Source organism: Juglans regia, chromosome 6, assembly GCF_001411555.2.
Source record: "Juglans regia cultivar Chandler chromosome 6, Walnut 2.0, whole genome shotgun sequence".
Taxonomy (NCBI): domain Eukaryota; kingdom Viridiplantae; phylum Streptophyta; class Magnoliopsida; order Fagales; family Juglandaceae; genus Juglans; species Juglans regia.
Genome location: NC_049906.1, coordinates 32006957 through 32032715, shown reverse-complemented (window position 1 = coordinate 32032715; position 25759 = coordinate 32006957). Strand labels below are relative to the sequence as shown.

At 37.9% G+C, this 25759-nt stretch overlaps 1 protein-coding gene across 1 annotated transcript; it reads left to right on the top strand.

Annotated features, from left to right (window-relative positions):
- The first annotated feature begins 19584 nt into the window (after positions 1–19584).
- On the top strand, positions 19585–24245 carry LOC109010664 (putative wall-associated receptor kinase-like 16). Its single transcript, XM_018991560.2, has 3 exons — positions 19585–20550; positions 21326–21496; positions 22203–24245. The coding sequence occupies exons 1-3, from the start codon at positions 19638–19640 to the stop codon at positions 23411–23413; spliced, it is 2295 nt and encodes a 764-aa protein (XP_018847105.2). The 5' UTR covers positions 19585–19637; the 3' UTR covers positions 23414–24245.
- The last annotated feature ends 1514 nt before the right edge of the window (positions 24246–25759 follow it).

The following is a 25759-nucleotide window of genomic DNA, read 5'->3' as shown; positions in this document are numbered from 1 at the left end:
GTGGCCATCCCCCTCCACATCACCACAGAGACAAAGGGGATGGCCATCCCCTTTGCATCCACCAGGGATCTCCATAACCGCCCATAGGGGAATGTTGTAAGATTTCCTCCATGCTCAAAGGTCGTCACCTGTGACGGACGACACCCAGTTCCTCCCGGCAAAGGACTGGGAGAAATGAGAAGGGATGGAGGATTTAAATAGGAAATAGCCGACGGTTGGTCTTGATGGGCAGCAAAGCGATAGTGGCTCGGAAGATGAAGAGGCACGACAGTGGAGGGAGGCAAATGAATGGACAGGATGACGTTAGCAGTCGCCAAATGGATGCATGAACGGCCCGAGAAAACGAGGCATCACAAGACCATTCAGAGGGTGCCTCCAGGAAATCACGCCGATCGAGCATTAATGACATGGGGATGTGTCGCGACCCAAGTGACCTCAGGAACCTGGGAGAAATAATGCCGTAAATGAGGGGGAATGATGTGGCAAGAATGTCACTGGCACACACAAACTGATGGCTCGAGACACAGTAGGCGCTTCAGGGTCCAACGTTAGGGAAGCTGAGGAGGCGGCAGGTCGCAGGAGATCATGCATATTTATGGCAGTGTAAGCAGGATCTTTTAAATTTTCCACTGCACACGAGCGCTAGGAATTCACGGGGTACTATGAGGGGAGAAATCCTCAGGGACCAGGCCGAGATGGACACTGTGCCTAGGCCCGCGCACAGGACCTGGGATGGGCAGGTCACCAGGCCCTGGCCCTCTCCCAAGACCTGGGATGGGACTGCCAGGCCCAGGAAGTTCAAGGCGAGAAAGTGGAAACAACGTGACGTGGCACAGGATCAAGGCCGTTGACAGGGGCGCCCTAGGCCTAGACAAGGCAATCTAAAGACCAGGACTGGCGAAGCATCAGGGACATCCTCGTCCCTGATGTAGCCGCCCAGGGTAACGCCGCATTTAATGGAACAAAGGCAAGCATGCCACAGGGGAGCCATGCCGCATTCAATGCGCCCAAGGGTTGGCGTGCAATGGCACATTCACTTGGGTGCCAGCAACGGTCCAGACTAGGACTGACATGCTTGGCGTGGGGCAGGATTCGGTAGGAACATGCAATCACAGTACGGGGAGGCCCATTGGTCGCTATCACCATGGGATCCACCTCGGCCAGGTATAAATACCCCGCTCCCTCAGCCGAGAAAAGGGTTACACTCACACACTCATCCTTGAATATTGTTTGTTATCTGATTCTAGCTTTCATTCTCTTCTTCTCCTTCAAACCTTAAACTTACTTGAGCGTCGGAGGTACCACAGCCCCCGAGCTCCTCCATTCTTCTCCATACTCATCATCTTTTCATATCATTTATCATCTCATCATCTTTTCATATCATCATGATCTCATCAGATCGCCATTTTCATAATCATCATGATCCATCTCGTTACATCATTATCTTATCATATTTTCATATTATTGTTATTGAGACCATCCTCATTAGTTTCATCATTGGCATTATAATGTCTCTATAAATGAAACTTGAGTGCTTAGAAAAAGTCGTAGTGTATAAGATTAAAATGAAGCTGGATCAATGAAAAAATAATTTTTTTCTTGAAGTTTGATAATGATATTTGTACATTATTTGTATATGTTAGAGAAACTTAATTCAATTTTTGTTGTTGTATATTAACACTTTGTTAATCTATTCTTAATGTTTACAAAAGATTTTGTGAGAATTGGTTGTTAAGAGACGAAGTTATCTTGAAGTTGTTATAAAATTATAGGTTTGATAGATATATCTATTTATAAATATTAAAATAGGTATTGTAAAATATTTATATTGTTATTCACATTCTTTATTATTATCATTATTGGTGGTTTACCTTGCTAACTACAAGTATATATGGATTATGTTGCCTCTTACATTCTTGTGCATATGGAAGAATTTGATTAAGGATGCAAGCAGAAGGATCAGATGCTGGGTGTTAGATTACAAAAAGGTCCAAAACAATCGCACAAAGCAAAGTTAAAAATCTTACAAATCCAAATAAAAGCAAAAACAATCTTAGAGATGAAACTAAACGAACTTATTGATGAGAAAAATCTCCTAAATCCAACAAAAAATAGTTCAAACTTATAAAACTACAGATCAAACCAAAGAAATAAACAAAACCACGTGTCACAAGTAATAAAAAGATGTGTGGACAGATCTTTGAGTAGATCTTTATGGCCTAGGGTCATCATGGCTACACGTGGGTCATTAAACTTGTAGACCTGTAACCCTCGGTTTCAGTCATGGGTTAAGAAGAAAGAAATAGGGGGTATGAAGCGTGGGAAACGATGCAAGAAGTGTAAGGTAAGATACAACAAGTAACCTTAGGAGTGGCGGCAAAGCTCTTGATTGATCATGACATACAGATCCACATCGATGATCGTGTTCTTAAGTCGTAGAGACCAACGACCAAGCTGTAATCTTACCACTGTAGACTGTTCCTTGGTCAAGAGTTGTGACCCACGACAAAGAAGAGAATTTAGAAGTCAACTTAGAGGAGGAGGAGAAGAAGATGGGAAGAAGGAGGAGAAGGGAAGGTAGAGAAAAGAGGATAGTGGTCGTCGAGGCGTGAAAGCCAGGAAGGAAGGGAGAAATGAGAAGAGGGAGGAAAAAGAGGACGATGACGACTAGGAAGAAGAGAAATGAGAGGAGAGACAAACAATGGTACTTATTGTTAGGTTTTTGTTTATTGTTTTATATATTATATAATTATTATATATATATGTATATTAAGGACTGGGTAGATTGTTGAAATCTCGATAGGCCAAAGGCCTAGCCCACCCCCATGGTATGCAGATGGAGACCTCTGCCCGCCCCATGCAGGGGCTGGACCGAAAGGCTAGCCAGGTCGAATGTTGGGGCTTGCCCAATAATGTTACTCTCGATAGCATAGTAGGCCAAGGTGTGAGATCTCCCATACCTCTTTTGCCTGGCTTAGCTTATCATTTATTATCTCATCATCTTTTCATATCATTTATCATTTTAACATCTTTTCATAAAATTATGATCTCATCATATTTTCATATTCACAACCATCACGATCCATCTTATTACATCATTAGTCATACTCATCATCATCATTTGATAATCTTTTCATATCTTTGAGCATTTGTTCATATCATCATGATCTCATCACATCATCATGATCTCATCACATCATCATTTTCATAACCATCATCCATCTCATTGCATCATTATTATACTCGTCATTATCATCTCATAATATTTGATATCGTTGTGACCTCAACACATCCTCTTCTTCCTAACCATCAAGTTCTATCTCATTACATCATTATCCATACTCATCATCAACATCTCATCATCTATCCATATCATCATGATCTCTTCAGATCTTTATTTTCAAAACCATCATTCATTTCATTGCATCATTATCATACTCATCATCATCATCTTATCATCCTTTCATATCGTTGTGATCTCAACACATCCTTATCTTCCTAACCATCATGTTCTATCTCATTACTCCATTACCAATACTCATCAGCAGTTCATCATGTTTCTGTATCATTTATTAAATTACATCTTCATAACCATCACGATCTACCTCATTAAATCATTATTCATAATCATTATCATCTCATCTTCCTTTCATATTATTATTATCGAGACCATCCTCATTAGTTTCAACAATGGCATTATAATGCTTCTATAAATGAAAATTGAGTGTTTAGAAAAAGTTGTACTAAATAAGATTAAAATGAACCTGGATTAATCCATAAATGGCTTTTTCTCGATATTTGAAAATGATATTTCTACATTGCTTGTATTAGTTAGAGAAACTTAATTTATATATATATATATATATATATATATTGTTGTTGTTAGTGATATTTGATTTTTTATATTAATGGTTTTGCTAATTTATTCTTAATGTTTGCAAAATATTTTGTGAAGACTAGGGTGAGTTTGGTTACCAAACTCATCTCAACTCATCATTACAATTTTTTTAAATTTTAATACAAAATATAATAAACAATTCAACTTTTTCAAATCCCAAAATAATAATAATATTAAAAAATAATATTCTAACAATATTTTATCATCTCAACTCAACTCAACTCAACTCAACTCACTTCAACATCCAAACACAACCTAAGTTATCTTGAAGTTGTTATAAAATTACAGGTTAAATCTACCATTTATTGCATTTATCCAATTGTTATCAATTTATAAAAAATTAAAATAAGTATTGTAAAATATTTGTATTGTTACTCGCATTCTCTATTATTATCATTATTGGTGGTTTACCTGGCTAACCACAAGTATATATGGACTATGTTGCCTCGAACATTCTTGTGCAGGTGGAAGTACTTAACAAAGGGCGTAAACCTTATACTTTAGATGCTAAAAATAATATGATTATGTTTTTTTTGTTCTTGCACAGAAATTATAGCGAGCGAGAAATAGGCATAAGGCATTTTACTATCATTTTGGAAAAGCAACCAATCTCCATTAGGGATGCTACTCGCGCCCGCTGTACAGGTGGCCCCCTAGCTCAGTCCCTTGACATGTGGACTGTTGGGGGATGCAGGGGTAAATTGGGCCTAGACCCCACCCTTTATTGGCCGGTGACCACATCCAGATGTCTAGTGGCAGATTGGCAGCACCATCGTTCGAGAACCCTGTCTATCATCACATTTTTCACAAAAAAGTCCAAAACAATTGCACAAAGTAAAGTTACAAATCTTACAAATCCAAATAAACACAAAAAAAAAAAAAACTTACAAATCAAACTAACCAAACTCACAGATAAGAAAACCTCACAAATCCAATAAAAAACAAATTCAAACTAACAAAATTACATATCAAACCAAACAAATAAACAAAAGCAAGTAAGAATTGTACAGATTTGTGTAGAGACCCACATGTCATGAGTCTTAAATTGATTTGTGCACGAATCTTAGAAGATCTTTTGGTAGATCTTTATGGCCCAAGGTCATCATGGTCGCAAGTTTGGGTCATTAAAGTTGCAGACTCGTAACTCTCGGTCCTATTCATGGGTCTCTAACTTACAGATCCATGTTGACGACCATGCTTTTAGGTCATAGAGACCCACAACCAATCTATGATCTAACCACTATAGACTGCGCCTTGGCAGTGAGTTGTGACCCACGACAATGAAGAGAATTCAAAAGTCGGCTTAGAGGAGGAAGAGAAGAAGAAGAAGGGAAGATGGAGGAGAAGGGAAGGGAAAGAGAAAACATGATGGTGGCCATTTAAACCTGGGTGGGCCCATGCCCTAGCTCAGCGCTAGCCCCTCGGGCTTTCAAAATGGGGAAGAAAAGCCATTCTCCATGGTATGCAGGTGAAGGCCTTTACCCGCCCTACCCGCCCTAGGCAGGGGTTGGACGGAAGGGTCAGGCGGGTCAGATGCAAGAGCCTGTAGTAACACTACTCTCGATCCTATAGTAGGCCAAGGTGTTAGGTCACCCATGCCTCTTTGCCTCGCTTTGCTTATCATTTATCATCTCATCATGTTTCCATATCATTTATCATTTTATCATCTTTTCATATAATCATGATCTCATCACTTCTCTTCTTCATAACCATTACGATCCATCTCATTATATCCTTATCCATACTCATCATCATTATTTTTTCATATCATTCATCATCTCATCAACTGTTCATATCATCATGATCTCATCAAATCCTCATTTTCATAACCATCATCCATCTCATTATAGTATTACCATGCTCATCATCATCATATCATTATTGTTTCATATCATCGTGATCTAAACACATCCTCATCTCCAAGCCATCATGTTCCATCTCATTACATCATTATGCATACTCATCATCATCTCATAATCTTTTTATATCATTTATCATCTCCTCATATTTCTATATAAATTATTATCTAGTCACATTTCATATCGTCCTGTTCTCATCGGATCCCCATCTTCATAACCATCATGATCCTTCTCGTTATATCATTATGCATGATAATTATCATCTCATCTTATTTTCATATTATTAGTATCGGGACCATCCTCATTAGTTTCAGCAATGGCATTATAATGCCTCTATAAATGAAAATTGAGTGTTTACCAAAAGTCGTAGTAAATAAGATTAAAATAAACCCTGATTAATGCACAAATGATTTTTTCTCGAATTTGAAAATAATATTTCTACATTGTTTTTATTAGTTATAGAAACTTAATTCATTTTTTTGTTTGTATATTGTTGTTGTCAGTGATATTTGTTGTTGTTGTATATTAATGTTTTTGCTAATTTATTCTTAATGTTTGTAAAAGATTTTGTAAGGATAGCTTATTAAGAGATGAAGTTATCTTGGATTTGTTATAAAATTATAGGTTTGATTTACTATTTATTACTTTTATCCACAAGATATCTATTTATAAAAAAATAAAATAAGTATTGTAAAATATTTGTATTGTTATTTGCATTCTCTATTATTATCATTATTGGTGGTTTACCTTGCTAACCACAAGTATATATGGACTATGTTGCCTCTAACATTTCTGTGCAAATGGAAGAACTTGACAAAGGGCATAAGCCTTCCACTTATGCTAAAAACAATATGATTATGTTTTTTTTTTTTTGGGTTGAACAGAAATTATAGTGAGAAATAGGCTTAAGGGCTTTTATTATCATTCTACAAAAGCAACCAATCTCCATAAGAGATGCTATGCTACTTGCCACGCGATACGGGTGGCCCCTAGCATTGTCCCTCACCACATGGACTGTTGGGGGGCAGGGGGGTAAAGTTGGGTCCCGACCCCGCCTTTTATTGGTGGGTGCCCAAATCTAGATGCCTGGAGGTAGTTTGGTGGCACTATTGTTCGTTAACCCTGTCTAAGACCACATTTACATTTTTACTAAAAAGCCCAAAACAATCGCACAAAGGAATGTTACAAATTTTAAAAATAAAAATAAAGGCAAAAAAAAAAAAAAAACCCCTATAGATCAAACAAACCGAACTCACTAATGAGAAAAATCTAACAAATTCAAATAAAAAAAAATTCAAACTTACAAAATTACAGATCAAACCCAACAAATAAACAAAAGCAAGTAATAATTGCACAAATCTGTGCAGAGACTCACTTATCAGGAGTCTTAAATTGATCTGTGCACATATCTTAAAAGATCTATGGGTAGATCTTGATGGCCCATGGTTACAGCTTTGGGTCATTAAACTCGCAGACTCATAACCCTTAATCTCATTTGTGTTCACTAACCTATAGATCCACGTCGACGACCACGTTCTTGGGTCACAAAGACTTATGACCAAGTTGTGATCTTACCACTGTAGACTGCGGCTTGTTCGTGAGTTGTGACCCACGACAATGAAGAGAATTCAGAAGTTGGCAAAGAGCAGGAGGAAAAGAAGAGGGAAGATGGAAGAGAAGGGAAGGGAGATAGAGAAAAGAGGATGGTGGCCACTAAGGCATTAAAGCTTGAAAGGAAGGGGGAAATGAGAAAGGGAGGGAGAAGAGGACGACGACGATTGAGAAGGAGAGAAATGAGAGGAGAGATAAACAATGGTATTTGTAGTTAGGGTTTTGTTTTTGTTTTGTTTTTTTGTTTTTTATGTATATGATGTTATGAATTATACTATTATATATTTATATTTATATATATAAGGACCAGGCAGACGGTTGAAACCTGGGTGGGCCCAAGGCCTAGCCTAGCACCTGCCCCTTGGGCTTTCAAAAGGGAGAAATAAAGCCCTCTTTGCCCGCCCCACGCAGGGGCTGGAAGGAAGGGTCGGGTGGGTAGAATGCGGGGGCCCGCCTAGGAACGCTACTCGGTCACATAGTAGGCCAAAGTGTCTGGTCACCCATACCTCTTTGCCCGGCTTAGCTTATCATTTATCATCTCATCATCTATCCATAGCATTTATAATCTTATCATCTTTTAGTATAATCATGATCTCATCACATCCTCATCTTTATAACCATCACGATCCATCTCATTACATCCTTATCCATACTCATCATCATCATCATCATCTAATAATCTTTTCATATCATTCATCATCTCATCATGATGTCATCACATCCTCATTTTCATAACCATCATCCATCTCATTACATTATTATCATACTCATCATCTCATCATCGTTTCATATCGTTGTGATCTCAGCACGTCCTCATTTTCCTAACGATCACGTTTTATCTCATTACCTCAATATGCATACTCAACTTCATAATCATCACGATCTTTCTCGTTATAACATTATTCATAATCATTATCAACTCATCATCATCTCATCATCTGTTCATATTATTATTATCGAGACCATCCTCATTAGTTTCAACGTTGGCATTATAATGCCTCTATAAATGAAATTGAGTATTTAGCAAAAGTTTTAATAAATAAGATTAAAATGAACCTGGATTAATGCATAAATGATTTTTTCTCAAAAGTTGAAAATGATATTTCTATATTCTTTTATTAGTTAGAGAAAGTTAATTCATTTTTTATTTATATATTTATACTTTAGACGCTAAAAATAATATGATTACAATTTTTTTTGTTATTACACAGAAAATTAGAGAGAGAAATAGGCATAAGGGTTGTTACTATCCTTCGACATGTGGCCTGTTGGGTGGGGGGGGGGGGTATGTTGGAACTCGGCACTTGTTGCCACGAGGCAGCTCGTGCCAACTTATCAGCCTTTTGGGTCTCTCCTATCGGCATTTGTTGAATATGGAAACATAGGAAATGGTTGCGCCTCCCACACAAACTGCAGGTATTTCTTCAATCTCTTGCCCTTGGTGGCGAATTCTTCGAGGACTTGGTTGATAACCACTTGGGAGTCAGCTCTTTCTTCCATTTTGGTAGCCCCCTGTGACTCGATGACTGCTAGCTCGGCCAGTAGTACTTCATATTCGACTTCGTTGTTGGTAGTCTTGAAAGCCAGCTTGACCACATAGTTGTGTTCTTCCCTAATATCTGTGATAATATGCACCCCTACTCCCTCACCAGCCCAACATGATGAATTGTTGATGAATACCTACTAGGGCTTTGCCATAGGTGCATCTTGAATTCTTCAGGAAAACCGGTGAATTCTACAACAATGTTGGCCAATACTTGTCCCTTCTTGTGTTCCGAGGTAGATAGTTGACGCCAATTTGCTTGATTCGATTGGCTAGCTCATCAAACAGCCTAAGATGTCTGGTCATTGCAATATCTTCTTTAGAGGTGCTTATGTCAAAACGATGATCTGATGGGCTTGAAATTTTGGCTCAGTCACTGAGCTGTCATCACCAGTGCAAAGGCTATCATGTGTATCCGGGTACCTCGCCTCTACTTCCTAGAAGGTTCAACTAGTGTAGTACACCAGTTTCTAGGAGCCCTTCATGTCTCATAGCAAGGTTGCAAAGACGGCGTTTGGGGAGATAGATAAGTAGAGGCTCAAAGCTTCTCCTGGGTTGGCCTACCTGAGAAGTGACGGGCTGGTAAGGTACTCCTTGAGTTTTTCGAATGCCCAATCGCACTCGCAGTCCCAGGTCTATGCCTTCCATAACACCTTGAAGAACGGTAGGCACTTGTTGGTTGACCAAGAAACGAACCAATTGAGGGCTGCTACCCGTCCAGCTAATCTCTATACTTTGTTTATATCCTGGGACGGGGACATGTCAATTACAACCTTCAAATTTTCGATGTTCACTTATATTCCTCTCCGACACCATGAAGCCCAAAAACTTTCATGATTCGACATTGAAAGCACATTTGGCTAGATTGAGCTTCATCTGGTACCGTCATAGCATTGCAAAGACCTCTCATACGTTCACCAAATGATGTTAGGCTTTGCTCTTGACAGGTAGATCATCCACATAGACTTCTATATTGCACCTTATTTGCTCTTGAATAGGAAATTGACCAACCCCTAGTACGTGGCTCCCACATTCTTAAGCCCAAATGCCATGGCTTGGTAGTAATATAGCCACTTGTCTGTATGAACGATGTCTTGTATTTGTCATCGGCGTTCATCCGAATCTAGTTATACCCCGAGTAAGCATCCATGAAACTTTAACATGCAATGGCCAATGGTAGAGTCCACGATCAGGTCAATGCGGGGCAATGGGAAGTTATCTTTTGGGCATGCCTTATTTAGGTCGGTGAAGTTGATGCACATCCTTCACTTCTTGTTCGACTTCTTCACCAATATTACATTGGACATCCATTGTGGATTGTGTACTTCTCGGACGAACCCCATAGTCAGGAGGCAGTCTAATTCGTTAGCTATGGCAGCACATTTCTTCGCGCTAAAAATTCGATGCTTCAGCCTAACTTTCTTCACCCCCGGATCCACGCAGAGGTGGTGTTTAATTATCGCATTGTCTATCCTGGGCATGTGCCCGTGCCTCCATGCGAACACATCCCATTGTTTAATCAGGAGCTGTTTCATTGCCTGCCTTATTTATGGTTCCATCTTGGTTCCCAATTTGACTGTGTCCACGAGGCGGTTTGGGTCCGGGCAACCAGCTCCAATGGCTCGTTTGGCTCCGCCTGCCTGAGGGTTTGCTCATCCCTAACCTCTTCTTCTTTGTTGGTGAACTCTAGAAACGGTGGTGGTTTTGTCTCTGTGGTCAGGCCTTTGACTGTGCGAACCTCCCCTCCAATCTTCAGGTCCTATACATAGCACTCGTGCACTAGCTATGTTAAGGGCTTTGCCATGCAAGATCGACAAGGTGATGGTTCCTAAGGGTTGGACCACGTCTCTTGAGAACCCTTTGAGCAGCTGGGGTGCTGGTCACAGGCGTTTGGGATCGATTCCCATGTTAGGGAGAGCATCCTAGAATAGGATATGTAACACGTCGCTCCCCAAGTTTAAGAATAAAATCACTTTTACAAATTTTCGGGGATGCCAAAGTGCTACTACTGAACTTAATTTAAAAACATTTTCTTTTATTTTGAAAGAAACGTCAGGTACAAAAACTCTATAAATAAAATAATTTTGTATTAAAATACTGATATCATAAGAGAGAGTGCGCAAAAGTATTTATTAAAATTTCTTAAAGTCTGTGCCATAAAAATCATAATTTAAAATCTTTGAACATGATATAGGCCATTATCACGCCATCCTAGATTAAGTCCCTTCTTGCAACTCTACCTTCATAAATATTCTGACATGGGGTGATTTAAAAATATAAAACAACTAAAATGAGTTGATAACTTAGTAAGAAACACATCATAATGTAAACATAATAAAATAAGATTTTCATAAAAGTTTTCCTGCTGAGATTTAAAATTATGACTGTTCATACTCATGCTTATGCTATTCATGACTTGTCTTGATTTATCTAAGTTAACTGACTGATCTGACTGGTCAACTCATTTAACCTTGGGTGCGAGGATGTGTATTTACCCCACGTCCCGCGGCCGCAAGGGGAGTAGCTAATAGTATTTTGGCATACTATAGTGGACCACTCTTGAGTTTGTGGCTTGCACATCCACCTAAAAAATGCATTGGTAGCATGCATTTGAATGACTTTGAATGACCATCTGATTAATTTTTCTAACCTTATCTTACACTTGATTTTATGAAAGCTTACGTGTTTTATGCAATGTGAGATGCATAATACATATATAACTATAATATGTGAAATGAAAATGACGAATGACGTGCTTGCAAATATCATGAAATGCGTGGTACATAAACACTAGCTTCTAAAGAACTAGCTTTAATAATATATATATATATATATATATCTAGCTAACATGTACTAATCCTAATTTATGTTACTTCCTAAAATTTTCGATACAAAATCGTTCACGGTGCAATGGAGAGACAATGGTGGTTATGATTAGGAGGGAGGAAGAGATGATAGTGGCGTTGCCATGTTTCATGGTGGGGGTGACAAGGCTACGACATGTTGAAGGTAAAACGAGAGTTAAAAACAAAAAGCCTTGGCTTGTAAAGGTAGGTGCACATACAGTGCATGAGACTCTATTTATAGGATGGTATGGGTTGGGTTTAGGAATTTTAAGGTGAACATGATTCTAGAATTGTAATCCTACTGTGTTTGAAATTAAAAACATACTCTAGTAGTTCATTTATTATAGGATTGAGATTTTGTAGGGAACTTCAATCTATGATGATTTTAAATTGAAATAAATTTCTAATGGCCAATCTTTAAATTATAAAAGGAGTCTCACTCCTTCAATAAATAAAAAATAGTATTTAACCTAATTATTGAGTCTAATTAAAACTTCTAATTAATCTCAATTTATCGCTCGTGAGCTTATCCAATATAGTCCATTAAATATAATTTAGGTCCAATAAAAATTATCAATACTTCAACTTTAGAATTACAGGATATTTCCCGAGCTGCTATTGTTGATCAAGTTCCTCCTAGTTGTTTAGTTGGCGGCAAGCATAGTTACTACCAGTGTGTTGTTGTGGGGTACAGGACATGTTCTTCGTCGTCATCCCGAAGGAGATGAAAGCTGTCGTCGAGCATCTTCTCTACTTTGCGGGGGGTCATTCTGTCGTATACACTTCGTCATAGCGTGCCTGTAACACCCAGACCCAAAATTTGTACAGATGGACTGTGATTTTTTTTTTAATTTATTTGGAGATCTATGCCGTTTATTTATTATTATTTTTATTATTATTTTTTTCTCCCCGCTTGTTTTGTTTATTTTTTTTCGTTTCCGTCTCTTTCCGTTTATATTATTTTTTTCGCACGGCTTATATTTATTTTTTTTCCGTCGCACAGCATGCATACGCACGTTTTCGTTCACGGCATGCTTGCACACACACGTCCCTCTTGCACGTCCCGCGTTCGGTTGGTTTTCATCTAGGGTTTTCTTTTCATGTTCAATCATCTACTTATTTTCATACGAAGAAGGCTCGCGCCGCTGCCTTCCCACGCCGAACCATAGCCCAATTTTTCCTCCTCAGCCTCCATCCCCTCGGTTCCTCGCACCCCGAGTCGTGCAGCACCCCAAAGTTTATCCGCGTACCGCGACGCCGTCCCAGCATCACCGCAGCCTGTCCTCACCCTTTCGGAGAGCACCACGCCAGTTAACAGAAAAGCCTCTGCCTTCAGCCTACCGTGCACCGAGTTGCATACCACGAGAAGCCACCGCAGCCGCCGGGTCCATACCTCCTTAAGCCGCCGTAAACCTGCACAAAACCACCGTGCCCACTGCCCTATCACGCGAAGCTGTCGCCTAGTGTTCCCGTAGCCTCTACAGCAGGCATCGGACTGCTCTGTTTTGTTATCCAAAAACAGAGCATTTCCAGCCACCTTGAGCCGCTGAAAGCATCCTCCACCGAAGCTCTTCCGCGCTGTGCCCACACAAAAACTGCCGAGGAGGACGTCTCAGCACCCCTGTCCGCCGCACGCAGCCTTTGTTTCCCCGGTAAGCTCACGCCATTTCTTGTTGGTGTCTCCATTCTCTCGGTCTCTCCCTCTTTCTCTCACCGTCTCTCTCTCGGTTTCAGCTCTCTCTCTCTCTTCCAGTGCACCGCCGCAGTACCCACCACCACTAGCGCACCCGCCCAGCTCCGTCGCAGCTCCACTCCTCTCGGTAGGTCCTCCGTTACTCTTCAACCGCGCGGCATGGTCACGTTGCTTGGCTTGTATGGTTGTTCCGTAGACTTTCTGTAGTTTAGGAAATATTTTTGTCTAATAATTACTTTTTTACCCTTTGTGGGATGTATAGGATATTGTACTGAGTTTATGTAGTTTTTTTTAAAATTATACTATGTGCAACGATTATTTTATTGAAAGTGTATTTTGAACATTTTATTTATGATTAAAGTAAATCACTTAAGTATTTTTTTTTATGTTATTAAGTAAAGGTTTATTTTAAGAGTAAACATTATTGGTGTTTTTAGATAATGGTGGTATTATAGGAAATTTTTAGAATTCTAGGTTTTGAGGATTTAAATAGGTTCTTAGGTTCAAATACGAAATACGTGATTGATTGAGAATTTACGGGAATTACTTGATTATTTTATAGGTGACGATTAATTATTGTCCGACGTTTTGAGGAATTTCGAAAAAGCTAAGAAATTCAGGTAAGCGGGGTTCCTATGCTAGACTTTGCATTAAATAAAATGAACTGAGGTCCTTTTTGGAAAATGTGCATGTTCTGCTATGAAAAGAAATTTGAAAACAACCTCAGATATTTGTTCTGCATTACTCATGAGATTCTGTTTAAGAATAACGTATTTTCTGTCATGACTGGTGTAAACATGAGCTTATTTTTGATATTTTATTTCTGAACTTTGAAAATGAGAGCGAATATGAAATTTGTGCATAAATTATGCGGTGATATGATTTTGTTCTGTTCCGAAAAATTTTGTTCAGTACATTGTTTGGAAAAGACGTGATTTCTGAAAACCTTTGGCATGACTCTCTGATTCTGAATTTGATTCTGTTTCTGTTCTGTTCAGTTACGGCCCTGCCACGGGTGATAATAGTGGCATACGGCCCAACCACGGGTAATAATAGTGGATACGGCCCAACCACGGGTTATAATAGTGGATACGGCCCAACCACGGGTAATAATAGTGGATACGGCCCTGCCACGGGTTATAGTAGTGGTCTCTGTTTTGAGTGCACACCTTGGTGACAGAGTGTTTTATGTTCTGCTTGGCTATCCGCAGATGCACAACCCTACCACGGGGGTTATACATGGCCTCTGTTCTGATATGATGTTTTGATGATGACGATGATCATTTATGCTATGCCAAAGAATATTTTGAATGAAATTATTTCTAAATCTTCGCTCTGATATTTTAATAACATGTTCTGCTTCCGCACTCTGAAAATGAAAATGTTTTGTTCTGCATTCTGATTTCTGTAAATGCTCATGTTTATACACTGGTATATGTTCTCTGCTTACTGAGTTGTTGATAACTCACCCCCCTTATCTCCATAATATTTCAGATGACATTGATGGTTCGGCTGAGGATCAGTATTAAAGTCTATGGAAAAGATTAGCATTGATTTATTGTTGGGTATCTCATGATATTAGTGTTGGTGTTAGAGGTTATTTATCTTTCTTAAGTTTACTTCAATGGATTTAGACGGTTTATGGAGACTATGTTAATGTTTTATTATTCCTAGTTGTTATTTGAGACATGAAGAAGAGTTGATTTTATTTGGGTTGTTGGATTGAATATTGGATAAATGAGTTTATTTAATTTATTTAATTGAAGTATTTACGTTCGATTTGAGGTTTGGTAAAATGGATATATTCTTGAATTTGGAAGTACTCTAGCCTTGTTAGAGTTGTTTATCAGGTGTTATGAGTTAACTCTCCGGACCCTCGGAGTCGGGGCGTTACAGTGCCCTCTAGTCATGCACTTTTCTATCGTATACCTTGCTTCGACTCCCTCCTTTGGTCTGTTGGATACTGAGCCATGAGGTGCTTCAACTTGTTCCTTTTCCTCCTAAGGGTGTAGCAGTCTTTGGTGTTATGGGTTCCACTTCGGTGGTAGGTGCAAAAATGACTATTAGCACGGTCGCGGTTGTCGGCTTCTCAAGTGTCTGGTTTGCTTTCTTCCTGCACGCTCAGGCTAGAACGTGCATGTCTAGAACTCTGTCCTCTTGAGGAAGCAGCCTCATCCCGCCTCCTGTCTTCCTGCCCTCTTTTAATTTTTTCCAAGGCCATCACTCGCCCTGACACGTTGGACTTTCTGTCGAATTGCTCCAATTCGGTTTTTCTCAAGATGGTCAAGGCTCGAAGAGAGTCCTCGGCAATGATGAAACTGTCCGCCTTGTCCATGAACTCCCGCAATGTCATGGGAGTTCTCCTTGCTAACTCCACCATGAACAGGTTTTGATGCCACACGCCTCCCAGGAGCACCGCTAATGTGATTTTCTTATCTTGATCATCTATCATCATATGCTCTTTGTTGAAGTTGGCCAAGTATGCTTTCATTTTTTTATCCTCCTGCTAGTTTATGGGTAGGATGTAGGGAGCTGGACGTCTTCTTCTTCTTCTGCTTGCCATGAATTGTATCAGAAATAGTACGGCCAACTTGCCAAGACTATCAATCGAGCAGGGTTGCAGTGCCCCAAACTACCGTCTTGCAACTCCCTTCAAGGTCAGTGGGAAAGCCTTACAAGCAATCTCTCCAGGAAGCTAATGCAAGGTCATGTCGGCTTTGAAGGTCTCTAGATGCACGAGAGGATCTTTAGAGCTGTCGTACATCTCCACATAGGAACTTGAACTTTAGGGGCACTACCAACACTTCCGCGCTATAGAGCTAGTCAATCCTGTTAAGCAGCTGGTCAACCAATGACGACGCCACTATCCTCTTCGCCATCTCCTCATACTTCTCCATGAGGCTACACAATTCATGGTTCATCCTCCTCCGTTCTTCATTGACAACATCTACCCCGCTAGCGTTTTTGGATTCTGCATCTACATTTTGACTTGGCACTGTGTCCTCCCGCAACTCGTTGTTCCTCCTATTTATGGCTTCGTTTTCACGCTGAAGGTTCTCCACTTCCTTCGCCATTTTCCTCCTGCACTCCTCCATTTCTACAATTCTTCCTTCGAAGTTTGTTAATAAAGCTTCTTGTCCAAGAGTTGTCTGAAAGCGCATTGTAGCTAGCATACGAAGGAATCATTATTTTTATATGAAACCTATAGATGACGCCACTGTTGAAGATGTGTTTTGCACACTGAGTACTAGGGTCAGTTACCTGCAACACAGAAAGAATGAGAGGCTCAAGGTTGAAGGGTCACCTTCAATACTAGTTAGTTTTTTTGGTTCCTTGGAGAGAATACTAGTAAACAAGAGAATATAAGTCCTGAATTCTAACCTGGTTCCAGCTTTTATATTGCTTGCCGAGATCGTACTCTATATCTTATGGCAGAGGCCCTTGTCTCTTGTATGGGACACCACTTTGTCGTGTTTAATGGGCGTGGCCTCCCTAGCCCATGCCTTAGTGGCAGGTGGGTGGGTGTGGCCACCATTCATGCAGTTTGTTAGGGATAGGGGGTCTCACTATGATCTCTGCCCATGTCCCGTATCTACTCCTTAAATGCGGTGTGACTCTGTGATGACGTGTGTCTGCAAGATGGTGTCGGGCCCTAGGCCTTTTTCTTCCTTATGCTATTCATGGGCCGACTGTACTGCCATTTACTAGGCCTCTAGGATATGCTCAGCGTGGCCTGGAAGGGGTGTAAATGAGTAGTGATACACCTACAACACATTTTACAACACATTTATAAGATGATTTTACAATAATGCCCCTCATTTAACACATTGTTGTACAATGTGTTGTAAAATGTGTTGTAGATAAATCATTTTCCGGTGTAAATACCCCCTCCCATAGATCATTAACCTTAATGATTTTTCTTATATTTTGACTTTGGATTACATATCAAGAATACTAATATTGTATAATAAAAAATTTTGGGATCCATATTATGAAATTTATTATTTCTCCTGAAATCAGTTTTAATTTAATTTTGGTGGTGCCACATCTTTGAAAATTGTAGAAAATATACAAAATTTTGGGGTTATTGAAAAAAGAAATTGGAGGGAGGCATTTCTATATATATTGAAATTTTAGAAAATTTTAAAGAGTAAATGAAGATTATAAATTTTTTGGGAGAGCATGTTCTATATTTATAAAATTATAGATAAAATTTAAGGGGTATTTTAATTTTTCAAATAATCCCCCCCAACCCCAAAAGGATCAACGTGGTTCCGCCAGTACCACCCGAATACCCACCGAAATAAATACTTTGCAGGAGTATTGTCTTTAAAAATGTATTTTTCTTGACTTTCTTGGGGAAAAAACAAAAAATGAAAGGAACTTCTCACTTCTGTATCGAGACTAGCTTAGAAAAGGCTATATTTTCTTGGAGTAGCTTTGGAAAAAGGCTAATATTTTCCAGTGGATTGAGAATGTTGAAGATGTTTGGCTAGTTGGCTGGTGGTAGTAATAAAGTTGTTTGGCTGGGCTAAATATATGTAAACGATGAAATTGTAGGGTGTTGTTTGGCTGGAATTGGGTAGGATCGGCTGCTCTGAGAGTCTGAATACCAATTATTATGGAAAATGAAATCCAACACACACTTGCAAAAACCCCAAGATTTATTTCTTGCAAGTGGATGAAGAAGTTACAAATGAGGAAGAGAAGGAATATGGTGGGAAGGAGGAAGAACACAAGCACATAGAAATTCTGCCCAGCAGTAAGGATGAACTGGAGATTTCCTTGGCTACCATAGTTGTAACTCCTACAATGCATACTATGAGGTTGGTGGGAAGTATTAAAGGGGAGCAAGTTGTGATTCTAGTAGACTCGGGCAGTTAACACAACTTTATAGATACTACGTTGGTCTCAAAATTGCAACTGCCAATGAATTATGTAATAAATTTAAAGGTGAGGGTAGCTAATGGTTAAAGCCTAAACTGTGAAGGGTTGTGTAAAATAGTGCAGAGGCCATAATAGAAACAAAAAATCTACTCAACCTCCTATTATTCACACAACCTCCACACTCCATATTATTTTTAATTTTTATTATTTTTTTCTTTTATTAAATATTTATTATATGAATAATGAATAAATAATTTGAAATAATTTAAAAAGAATAAACTCAAAAAAAATATATTAAAAAAATATTAAAAATTTAAAAAATTTAAAAAAGTGTGGAGTGTGGTGGAGGTTGTGTAGCAAAACTCTAATAGAAAAATGTTATATTTTCTTGGAGTAGCACTTCATGACCGCTAGGTCAAGTTAGTCTATTTTTTTTCTAATTTTTTTAATTATATTTTTTTATCATTTTAAAATATTTTAAAAAAATATAAAAAAAATTAATATACTAATAATTATTTCCTTAACTATTAAATAAATAAATAAAATTTTTAAAAAATTAAAACATATTAAGTATCTGGGGAGACAAATTAAATGGATAAAATAATATTTTTCATTTTCTTGACTATAGTTGAGTAGTTGACTTGCTGCTCAGAAAAAGAAAAATATAAAAAATAAAAGTTCCGGATTAGTTCAATCATGATGAGCATTGAGTGCTGTCGGCAAATGGGCAGTACTAGTAGTTGGCTCCTATAAAGATATGGCCATCTTCTAAAGTAGTACTAGGATCGACGCGGTTCCGCCAGTACCACCCATTCACCTTCAAAGGAATAGAAATTAATTTTCTTGAATATTTCAGCAAGAAATAAATAATTTTCTTGAGTATCTCTGAAAATGTATTTTTCTTGACTTTCTTGGGGGGAAAAGGCAACTAACTAGCAGCCATGTCCTCCTCCATTGAATCTGTTCTGCTTGGTATACTTGTAATTTCAGCAGCAATATTTGATTTGAACAAATAAATTTTATGTGTTATAAAGTTATGAAATTATATTGTTGAGATATAATTTTAAATGAAAGGAATTAACTCTCTACCCTCCGAATACGGAGAGTTATGCTTTCCTTTTCATTTTGACTAGTTGACTAGTTAGCTCAGAAAAAGAAAAATATAAGAAGAAAAACTCTTGACTAGTTCAATAATGAGTGATGTCGGCAAATGGACAGTAGTAGTTGGCTCCTATAAAGATAAGGCCATCTTCTAAAGAATAGATCAGATTAGAGTGACAGAAAATTGCAATTAACTAGCATGCAAGCTATGTCCTCCTCGCTTCAAACTGTTCTTCTGCAGAAACAAGCTGCTGTAAAACTCCTGCTTGGGTTACTTGCAATTTCAGCAGCAACATTTGTAGCAACTGCAGCAGCTGAACCCAACTGTAACAGAACATGTGGATCACTTGAAATCCCCTACCCATTTGGAACATCCGAAGGCTGCTATCTTAACTCATCTTTTCGCATTACTTGTAAATCCTCCTCTAACTCTCGGAAGGGTACTCCAACACCATTTCTGCGCGTTAGTAACATAAAGGTACTCAACATATCATTAGATGGTGAACTGCGAGTCTCAGCTTCTGTAGCCCGTGATTGCCCACAGAAATCGGACTATAATTTCAGCAAAAGCTATACCCATCTCACCTTGCGAGAGTTCCCCATCTCGTATACGAAGAACGTCTTCACCGCCATTGGTTGCGACACTCTGGCACTCATTGGAAGTTCAGCCTCAGACAAGAATTATACGACAGGATGCGTGTCACTCTGTGACAGCATCGACGGCATGGTTAACGATTCTTGCTCTGGTGTAGGCTGTTGCCAGACTCCTATTCCAGATGGAATAAAAGATTTTAAGGTGTCCCTTACCAGCCTTTATAAACACTCCAAAGTGAGGAAATTCAATCCATGTGGTTTCGCCTTTGTGGTGGAAAAAAAAGAATACAACTTTTCCACCTTAGATCTTCAGAATATGCAGGATAAAGATGTTTTTCCCTTGGTGCTAGATTGGGCAGTTGGGAGCAAGACATGTGAAGATGCTAAGAAGAATACTACAGGATACGCATGTAAGGCAGCAAATAGTGAATGTTACAATTCCAAAAACGGTCCTGGGTATCTCTGCAACTGCTTCTCAGGCTATCAAGGAAATCCATATCTCTTTAATGGTTGCCAAGGTAATTAATGCTCTATATATGCATTAATTTGATAATTTCTTAGATCTTCTTTAATTTCTTTGTTTTCTTTAGGCTGAGTTTTGTGATGTTCGGTCAAATTCATATTCTGAGAATAAGTTTTTTACAAATATATGTCGCAAATGAATATTTTATTATATATTTAAAAATATTTTTAAAATATTCTTTCATAATTATTAAAATCAGTATTTCATAATATATCAAAGAAAATGAATATTCTAATATTTTTTTTTTTATGTATAGGACATAATTATATGACATTGTATATAGATAAATATTACAATAAGGATATTGCAAATTTATTGATAGTTAGAAGAAATATTTAAAATAATTAATTAAAAGGTCTAAAAAATTACTTAGATGATATAGAAAAAATAGATAAACTATTTATAAAAGTCAGTTGATAAAATAAAGAAAATCAATTTTAATGATGTACATACATAAAAAAAAAAACAGAAACAAAAATTATTGAGAGGGCTCTTAGGGTAGTTTTAGATTGTAAGATGAGAATTTTTAGTTTTAGATGAAAGTTTTAAATATTATTTTTTAATATTATTATGGTTTTGAGATTTGAAAAAGTTGAATTGTTTATTATATTTTGTGTGAAAATTTGAAAATATTGTAATGACTAGATGAGATAAGAATTTTAGTTAGTTTTTGCTGCTAAATGACATCATATTAAAGATTTTTTGTTGCTATATACCGATGGATGTGAGTTTTGACATGGGCTGTATTCATATCATGGTCATGTTTTCAGATATTGATGAATGTAAAACCCCAAATCATGGGTGCGCTGATCATGCATGTTTCAACCATGTGGGGTCTTACACCTGTTCTTGCCCCAAGGGATACCAAGGAGATGGGTTGAGAAATGGAACTAGTTGCATTCCTAAACCAACCAATTCTAAGAATATCATCATTGCTCTATGTAAGTATATATAAATGATTTGTACAGTCTCTGTAAACTCCTCATAACGTACACCATTTAGAAAAACGTCTCTATTTAGAAAGTGAAAACTATAGATGCCAATTGGTGTCATTCTAGTATCTGGCATGGAAGAAAGATTAAAGGCAATTGAAAATATATTGGTTCTCCATATCCATTTTAAATAATTAATCATTTTGGCTTTAACATCAACCACATTCGAAAGCTGTCAAAGGTAGATATATCTATGCTAGCTTATGAGGTAATCACTCATGTAAATACTTTCTAGCTCAAATATTCATTGCATCGTCCTAAATATTGGTTCAAAATGATTGTAAATTGTAAAGCAAATAATACTGGTATTTTTTTTATATACAAGTGGGGTGGGGGGTTTTAAATCTTTGGAAAACTGGATCATATGCTATAAGGTCATCAGGCTCTTGGCAGATAATACTGATATTGAGTAAACATGAAGAGAAATGTTTTAGCTACAAGATGATTTTGTAAAATTGTAAACTTACAAACAGATCACGTGGCTTGATGTAAAATTACATTTTTGTAAAATAGATCTACTGTTTCTCATGATGTCACGTTAGTTTGTATGAGTTTACTTTTGTGAAATATCTTTGTATTTGTGGCACTTTTCAAACATGAAAAATGAAACATTGGATTTTAGTCACAAATTTACTTAAGAATTCATTTTGTGTAGGTATCGGCATAAGTCTCCTAGTCTTGCTCTTGGGAGGTTCTTTAATACTTTTGGGATTGAAAAGAAGGAAGCTCATGAAACTCCAAGAAAAGTACTTCCAACAAAATGGTGGCTTAATGTTACAAGAACATATTTTGAATCAGGGAAGGTCTATGGAGACAACGAAAATATTTAGTAATGATGAGCTTAAAAAGGCCACCAACAATTATGACGAGAGTAGAGTCCTTGGCAAAGGGGGTTATGGAACTGTTTACAAAGGTGTATTACCCGATAACAAAGAGGTTGCCATTAAAAAGTCCAAAATCTGTGATAAGAGCCAAATCGAGCAATTCATAAATGAGGTGATTTTGCTTACCCAAATTAATCATAGAAATGTGGTTAAACTATTAGGTTGTTGTCTTGAAACAGAAGTTCCCTTACTTGTATATGAATTTATCACAAATGGGACTCTTTTTGACCATATTCATGATATAAGTCGGGCTTCTTCTCTTTCATGGGAAAAACGTTTGAAGATAGCAATAGAAGTAGCAAGAGCCCTTGCATACCTACATTCTGAAACTTCTATGCCAATTATACATAGAGATGTGAAAAGTACAAATATACTATTAGATGATAACCACATAGCAAAAGTGGCTGACTTTGGAGCTTCAAGGTTGATAGCTCTTGATCAAACGGAAATAACCACCTTGGTGCAAGGAACTCTTGGGTACTTAGACCCTGAATACTTCCAAACTGGCCAGCTAACAGAAAAAAGTGATGTGTACAGTTTTGGTGTTGTGTTGGCAGAGCTGTTGACAGGTGAACAGGCAATTTCTTCCTATAGGCCTGAAAGTTATAAAAACCTTGCAATGTTTTTTGTTTCTGCAGTTAAAGAAGATCGTCTACTTCACATTCTTGAGGATCACATTGTCAATGAGGGTAATATTGAGCCATTAAAGGAAGTTGCTAATCTTGCAAAAGGGTGCTTAAGGTTAAGAGGGGAGGATAGGCCCACTATGATGGAAGTGGCAATGGAGCTTGAAGGATTGAGAATTATGGGAAAGCATCCATGGGGAAAGGATAAGCAAACCACAGAAGAAACAGAATACTTGCTCAGTGCACCTACAGTCCCTTTCAACATTGATATTGGAGTTGGTTCTTCTGTAAGTGCAGTTAGTGGGTCTGATAGCATGATAAACCAACTCTTGAAACCCCTAGATGATGGTCGATAAGGAGTTAAGTCCACAATAATTGATTTATATCAATCAATGAGATCCATTCATGAACTGCTATATGCCTATTAAGATCATTCATACATTTTTCTAGCTCTCCTTCTTTTACCAAATTTCTGTAGTTGGATGTAACTTGCAACAATTTTGGGTTCCTCCTGGTGAACAAATAAGTTTGATCCCATCCTACTACAAAGAGCCTAGTTTTCCCACGATAATTCTCCATTCTTGACAATTTAAGAATGTTAATGTAATAAGGGATTACTGCTACATTCATAACACAAGATCATCGACCTTCTCCAGTAATCCTATCCTCTAAAAGGCATCAGACTGTTGAGCTTGTTGAAGCTCCAAAAAGGAAATCTCAACGTCTCATTAAAGTTGAGAAAAAAGATCCATTTGAGTGTACAGCTCCAGAGCTACAAGTAGATGATTCTACAATGGCCCTAGCTCTTCTGGAAATGCATTCAGGATATTTGAGCAAGGAGAAAAAATTAAAAGGGAAAGCAAAACACAATCCCTATAGCAGACCACCCTCTCATTCCCAAGGAAAATCCAAATAAGCTAGCGAGACAAGCTTAAAAATGTCTCCACAAGCCAAGTGAAGACAATGGCTTGGAATTGCAGGGGATTAGCCCGCCCTAAAGTAGTCATAAAATTAAGGGCCAATATTAGGAAATATAATCCGGATGTAATTTTTTTGTTGAAAACCTTGTGACGAATGATCGCACCATATCTATTGTTAGTAGTATAGGTTTCTATCATTTTCTTTACAGTCCTACTGTATGTAAAAAAGGGGGCCTTCTACTTTTGTGGCGACCAGGTGTAGAAATCGAACCTGTACATATTAATAGTAATGCAGTCTCAATTTTAGTCTACTCAAATCCCTCACACCAACCATGGTTACTTACTTATATATATATGCACCAGCCTAGTGGAACAACAAAGCTAATTTCTGGAGCCACTTAGATTCTTTATATCAAGCTTTTCTAGGGCCTTGGGTTTGTATGGGAGACTTCAATGATCTCACTAATCAGTCTAAAAAATATGGTGGGAGGCCTGTTTCTTATAACCCAAATAAAGGCCTCAAAGCTCTCATGGATAGAAATGGCCTGATTGACATTGGTTATATGGGCCCAAAGTTCACATGGACTAATAACAAACAGGGTAATGCACTTATAAGAGAAAGATTAGACAGTGTCGTTCCAAATCAAGAATGGAGACTACTTTTTTCAAATGCAACACTACAGCATTTAGCATCATCAACATTGGACCATCATCCAATCTTATTGCATACCCCGACTAATATATGCCAAGCCCCCTCTTTCAAGTTTGAAGAATTCTAGACTTGCGAGCCATTAAGCCACCCAATAATAAGTGAAGCAGGGAGTAAACCTCATTTAGGCAATCCGTCTTACATCCTATGCAAGAAAATCAAGTCCACCAAAGAAGCACTCAAAATTTGGAACAAAAGTCACTACGGGTAGATCAACCACAATATACTTCATATAGAAAGTGAACTTCTTGAGGTACAAGGAAATCTTATGACTCATTCTAACCAAGAAAAAGAAAGATTTTTGCAACACAGACTTCACAAGCAAAAGAGAATATGAAGAAATCTTATGGAGACAAAAATCCAGACTCACTTGGCTAATTTCAACGGATCTCAACACCAAATTTTATCACTTGACAACAACTATCCGAAGAAGAAGGAATTCTATTGAATTAATCAAACTGGAACTAGGTATTTGGTCTATGGACCCTCTTGAGATAGAATCTACTTTTATTAATCATTTCAGCTCTATATATTCCTCTTCAAACCCAATCATTCCAAAACACTTGGTAATCTCTTTGATAAGCACATCTCAGACATAGAGAATGAATCTTTAACTGCCATACCAGAAGAGAATTAAATATTAGAAGCACTAAAATAGATTCCCAATAACAAATTTTTAAGAAAGAAGTCATACTAGGAGTGCGGAATTTCTTTAGCAGTGGAAAACTTCTAAAGCACATTACTCATACCAACATTGCTCTTATCCCAAAGACGTCTAGTCCAAATAGCCCAAGCCAATATCGTCCCATTAGCCTTACAAATGTTAGCTACAAGATTATAACCAAAATCATGGCCAATCGTTTCAAATGTCTACTCCCAAAAATTATCTCTCCACTCCAAACAACCTTTGTCCCTAGTAGAAACATCAAGGAAAATACTATCATAGCTCATAAGCTATTTCACTATCTCAAAAGGAAAACATGGAAAAAAGGTTTGATGGCAATTAAACTAGACAAGAAAAATGCTTTTGATCAGGTGGAATGGGAATTTCACTTTGTAGTGATGAAGAATCT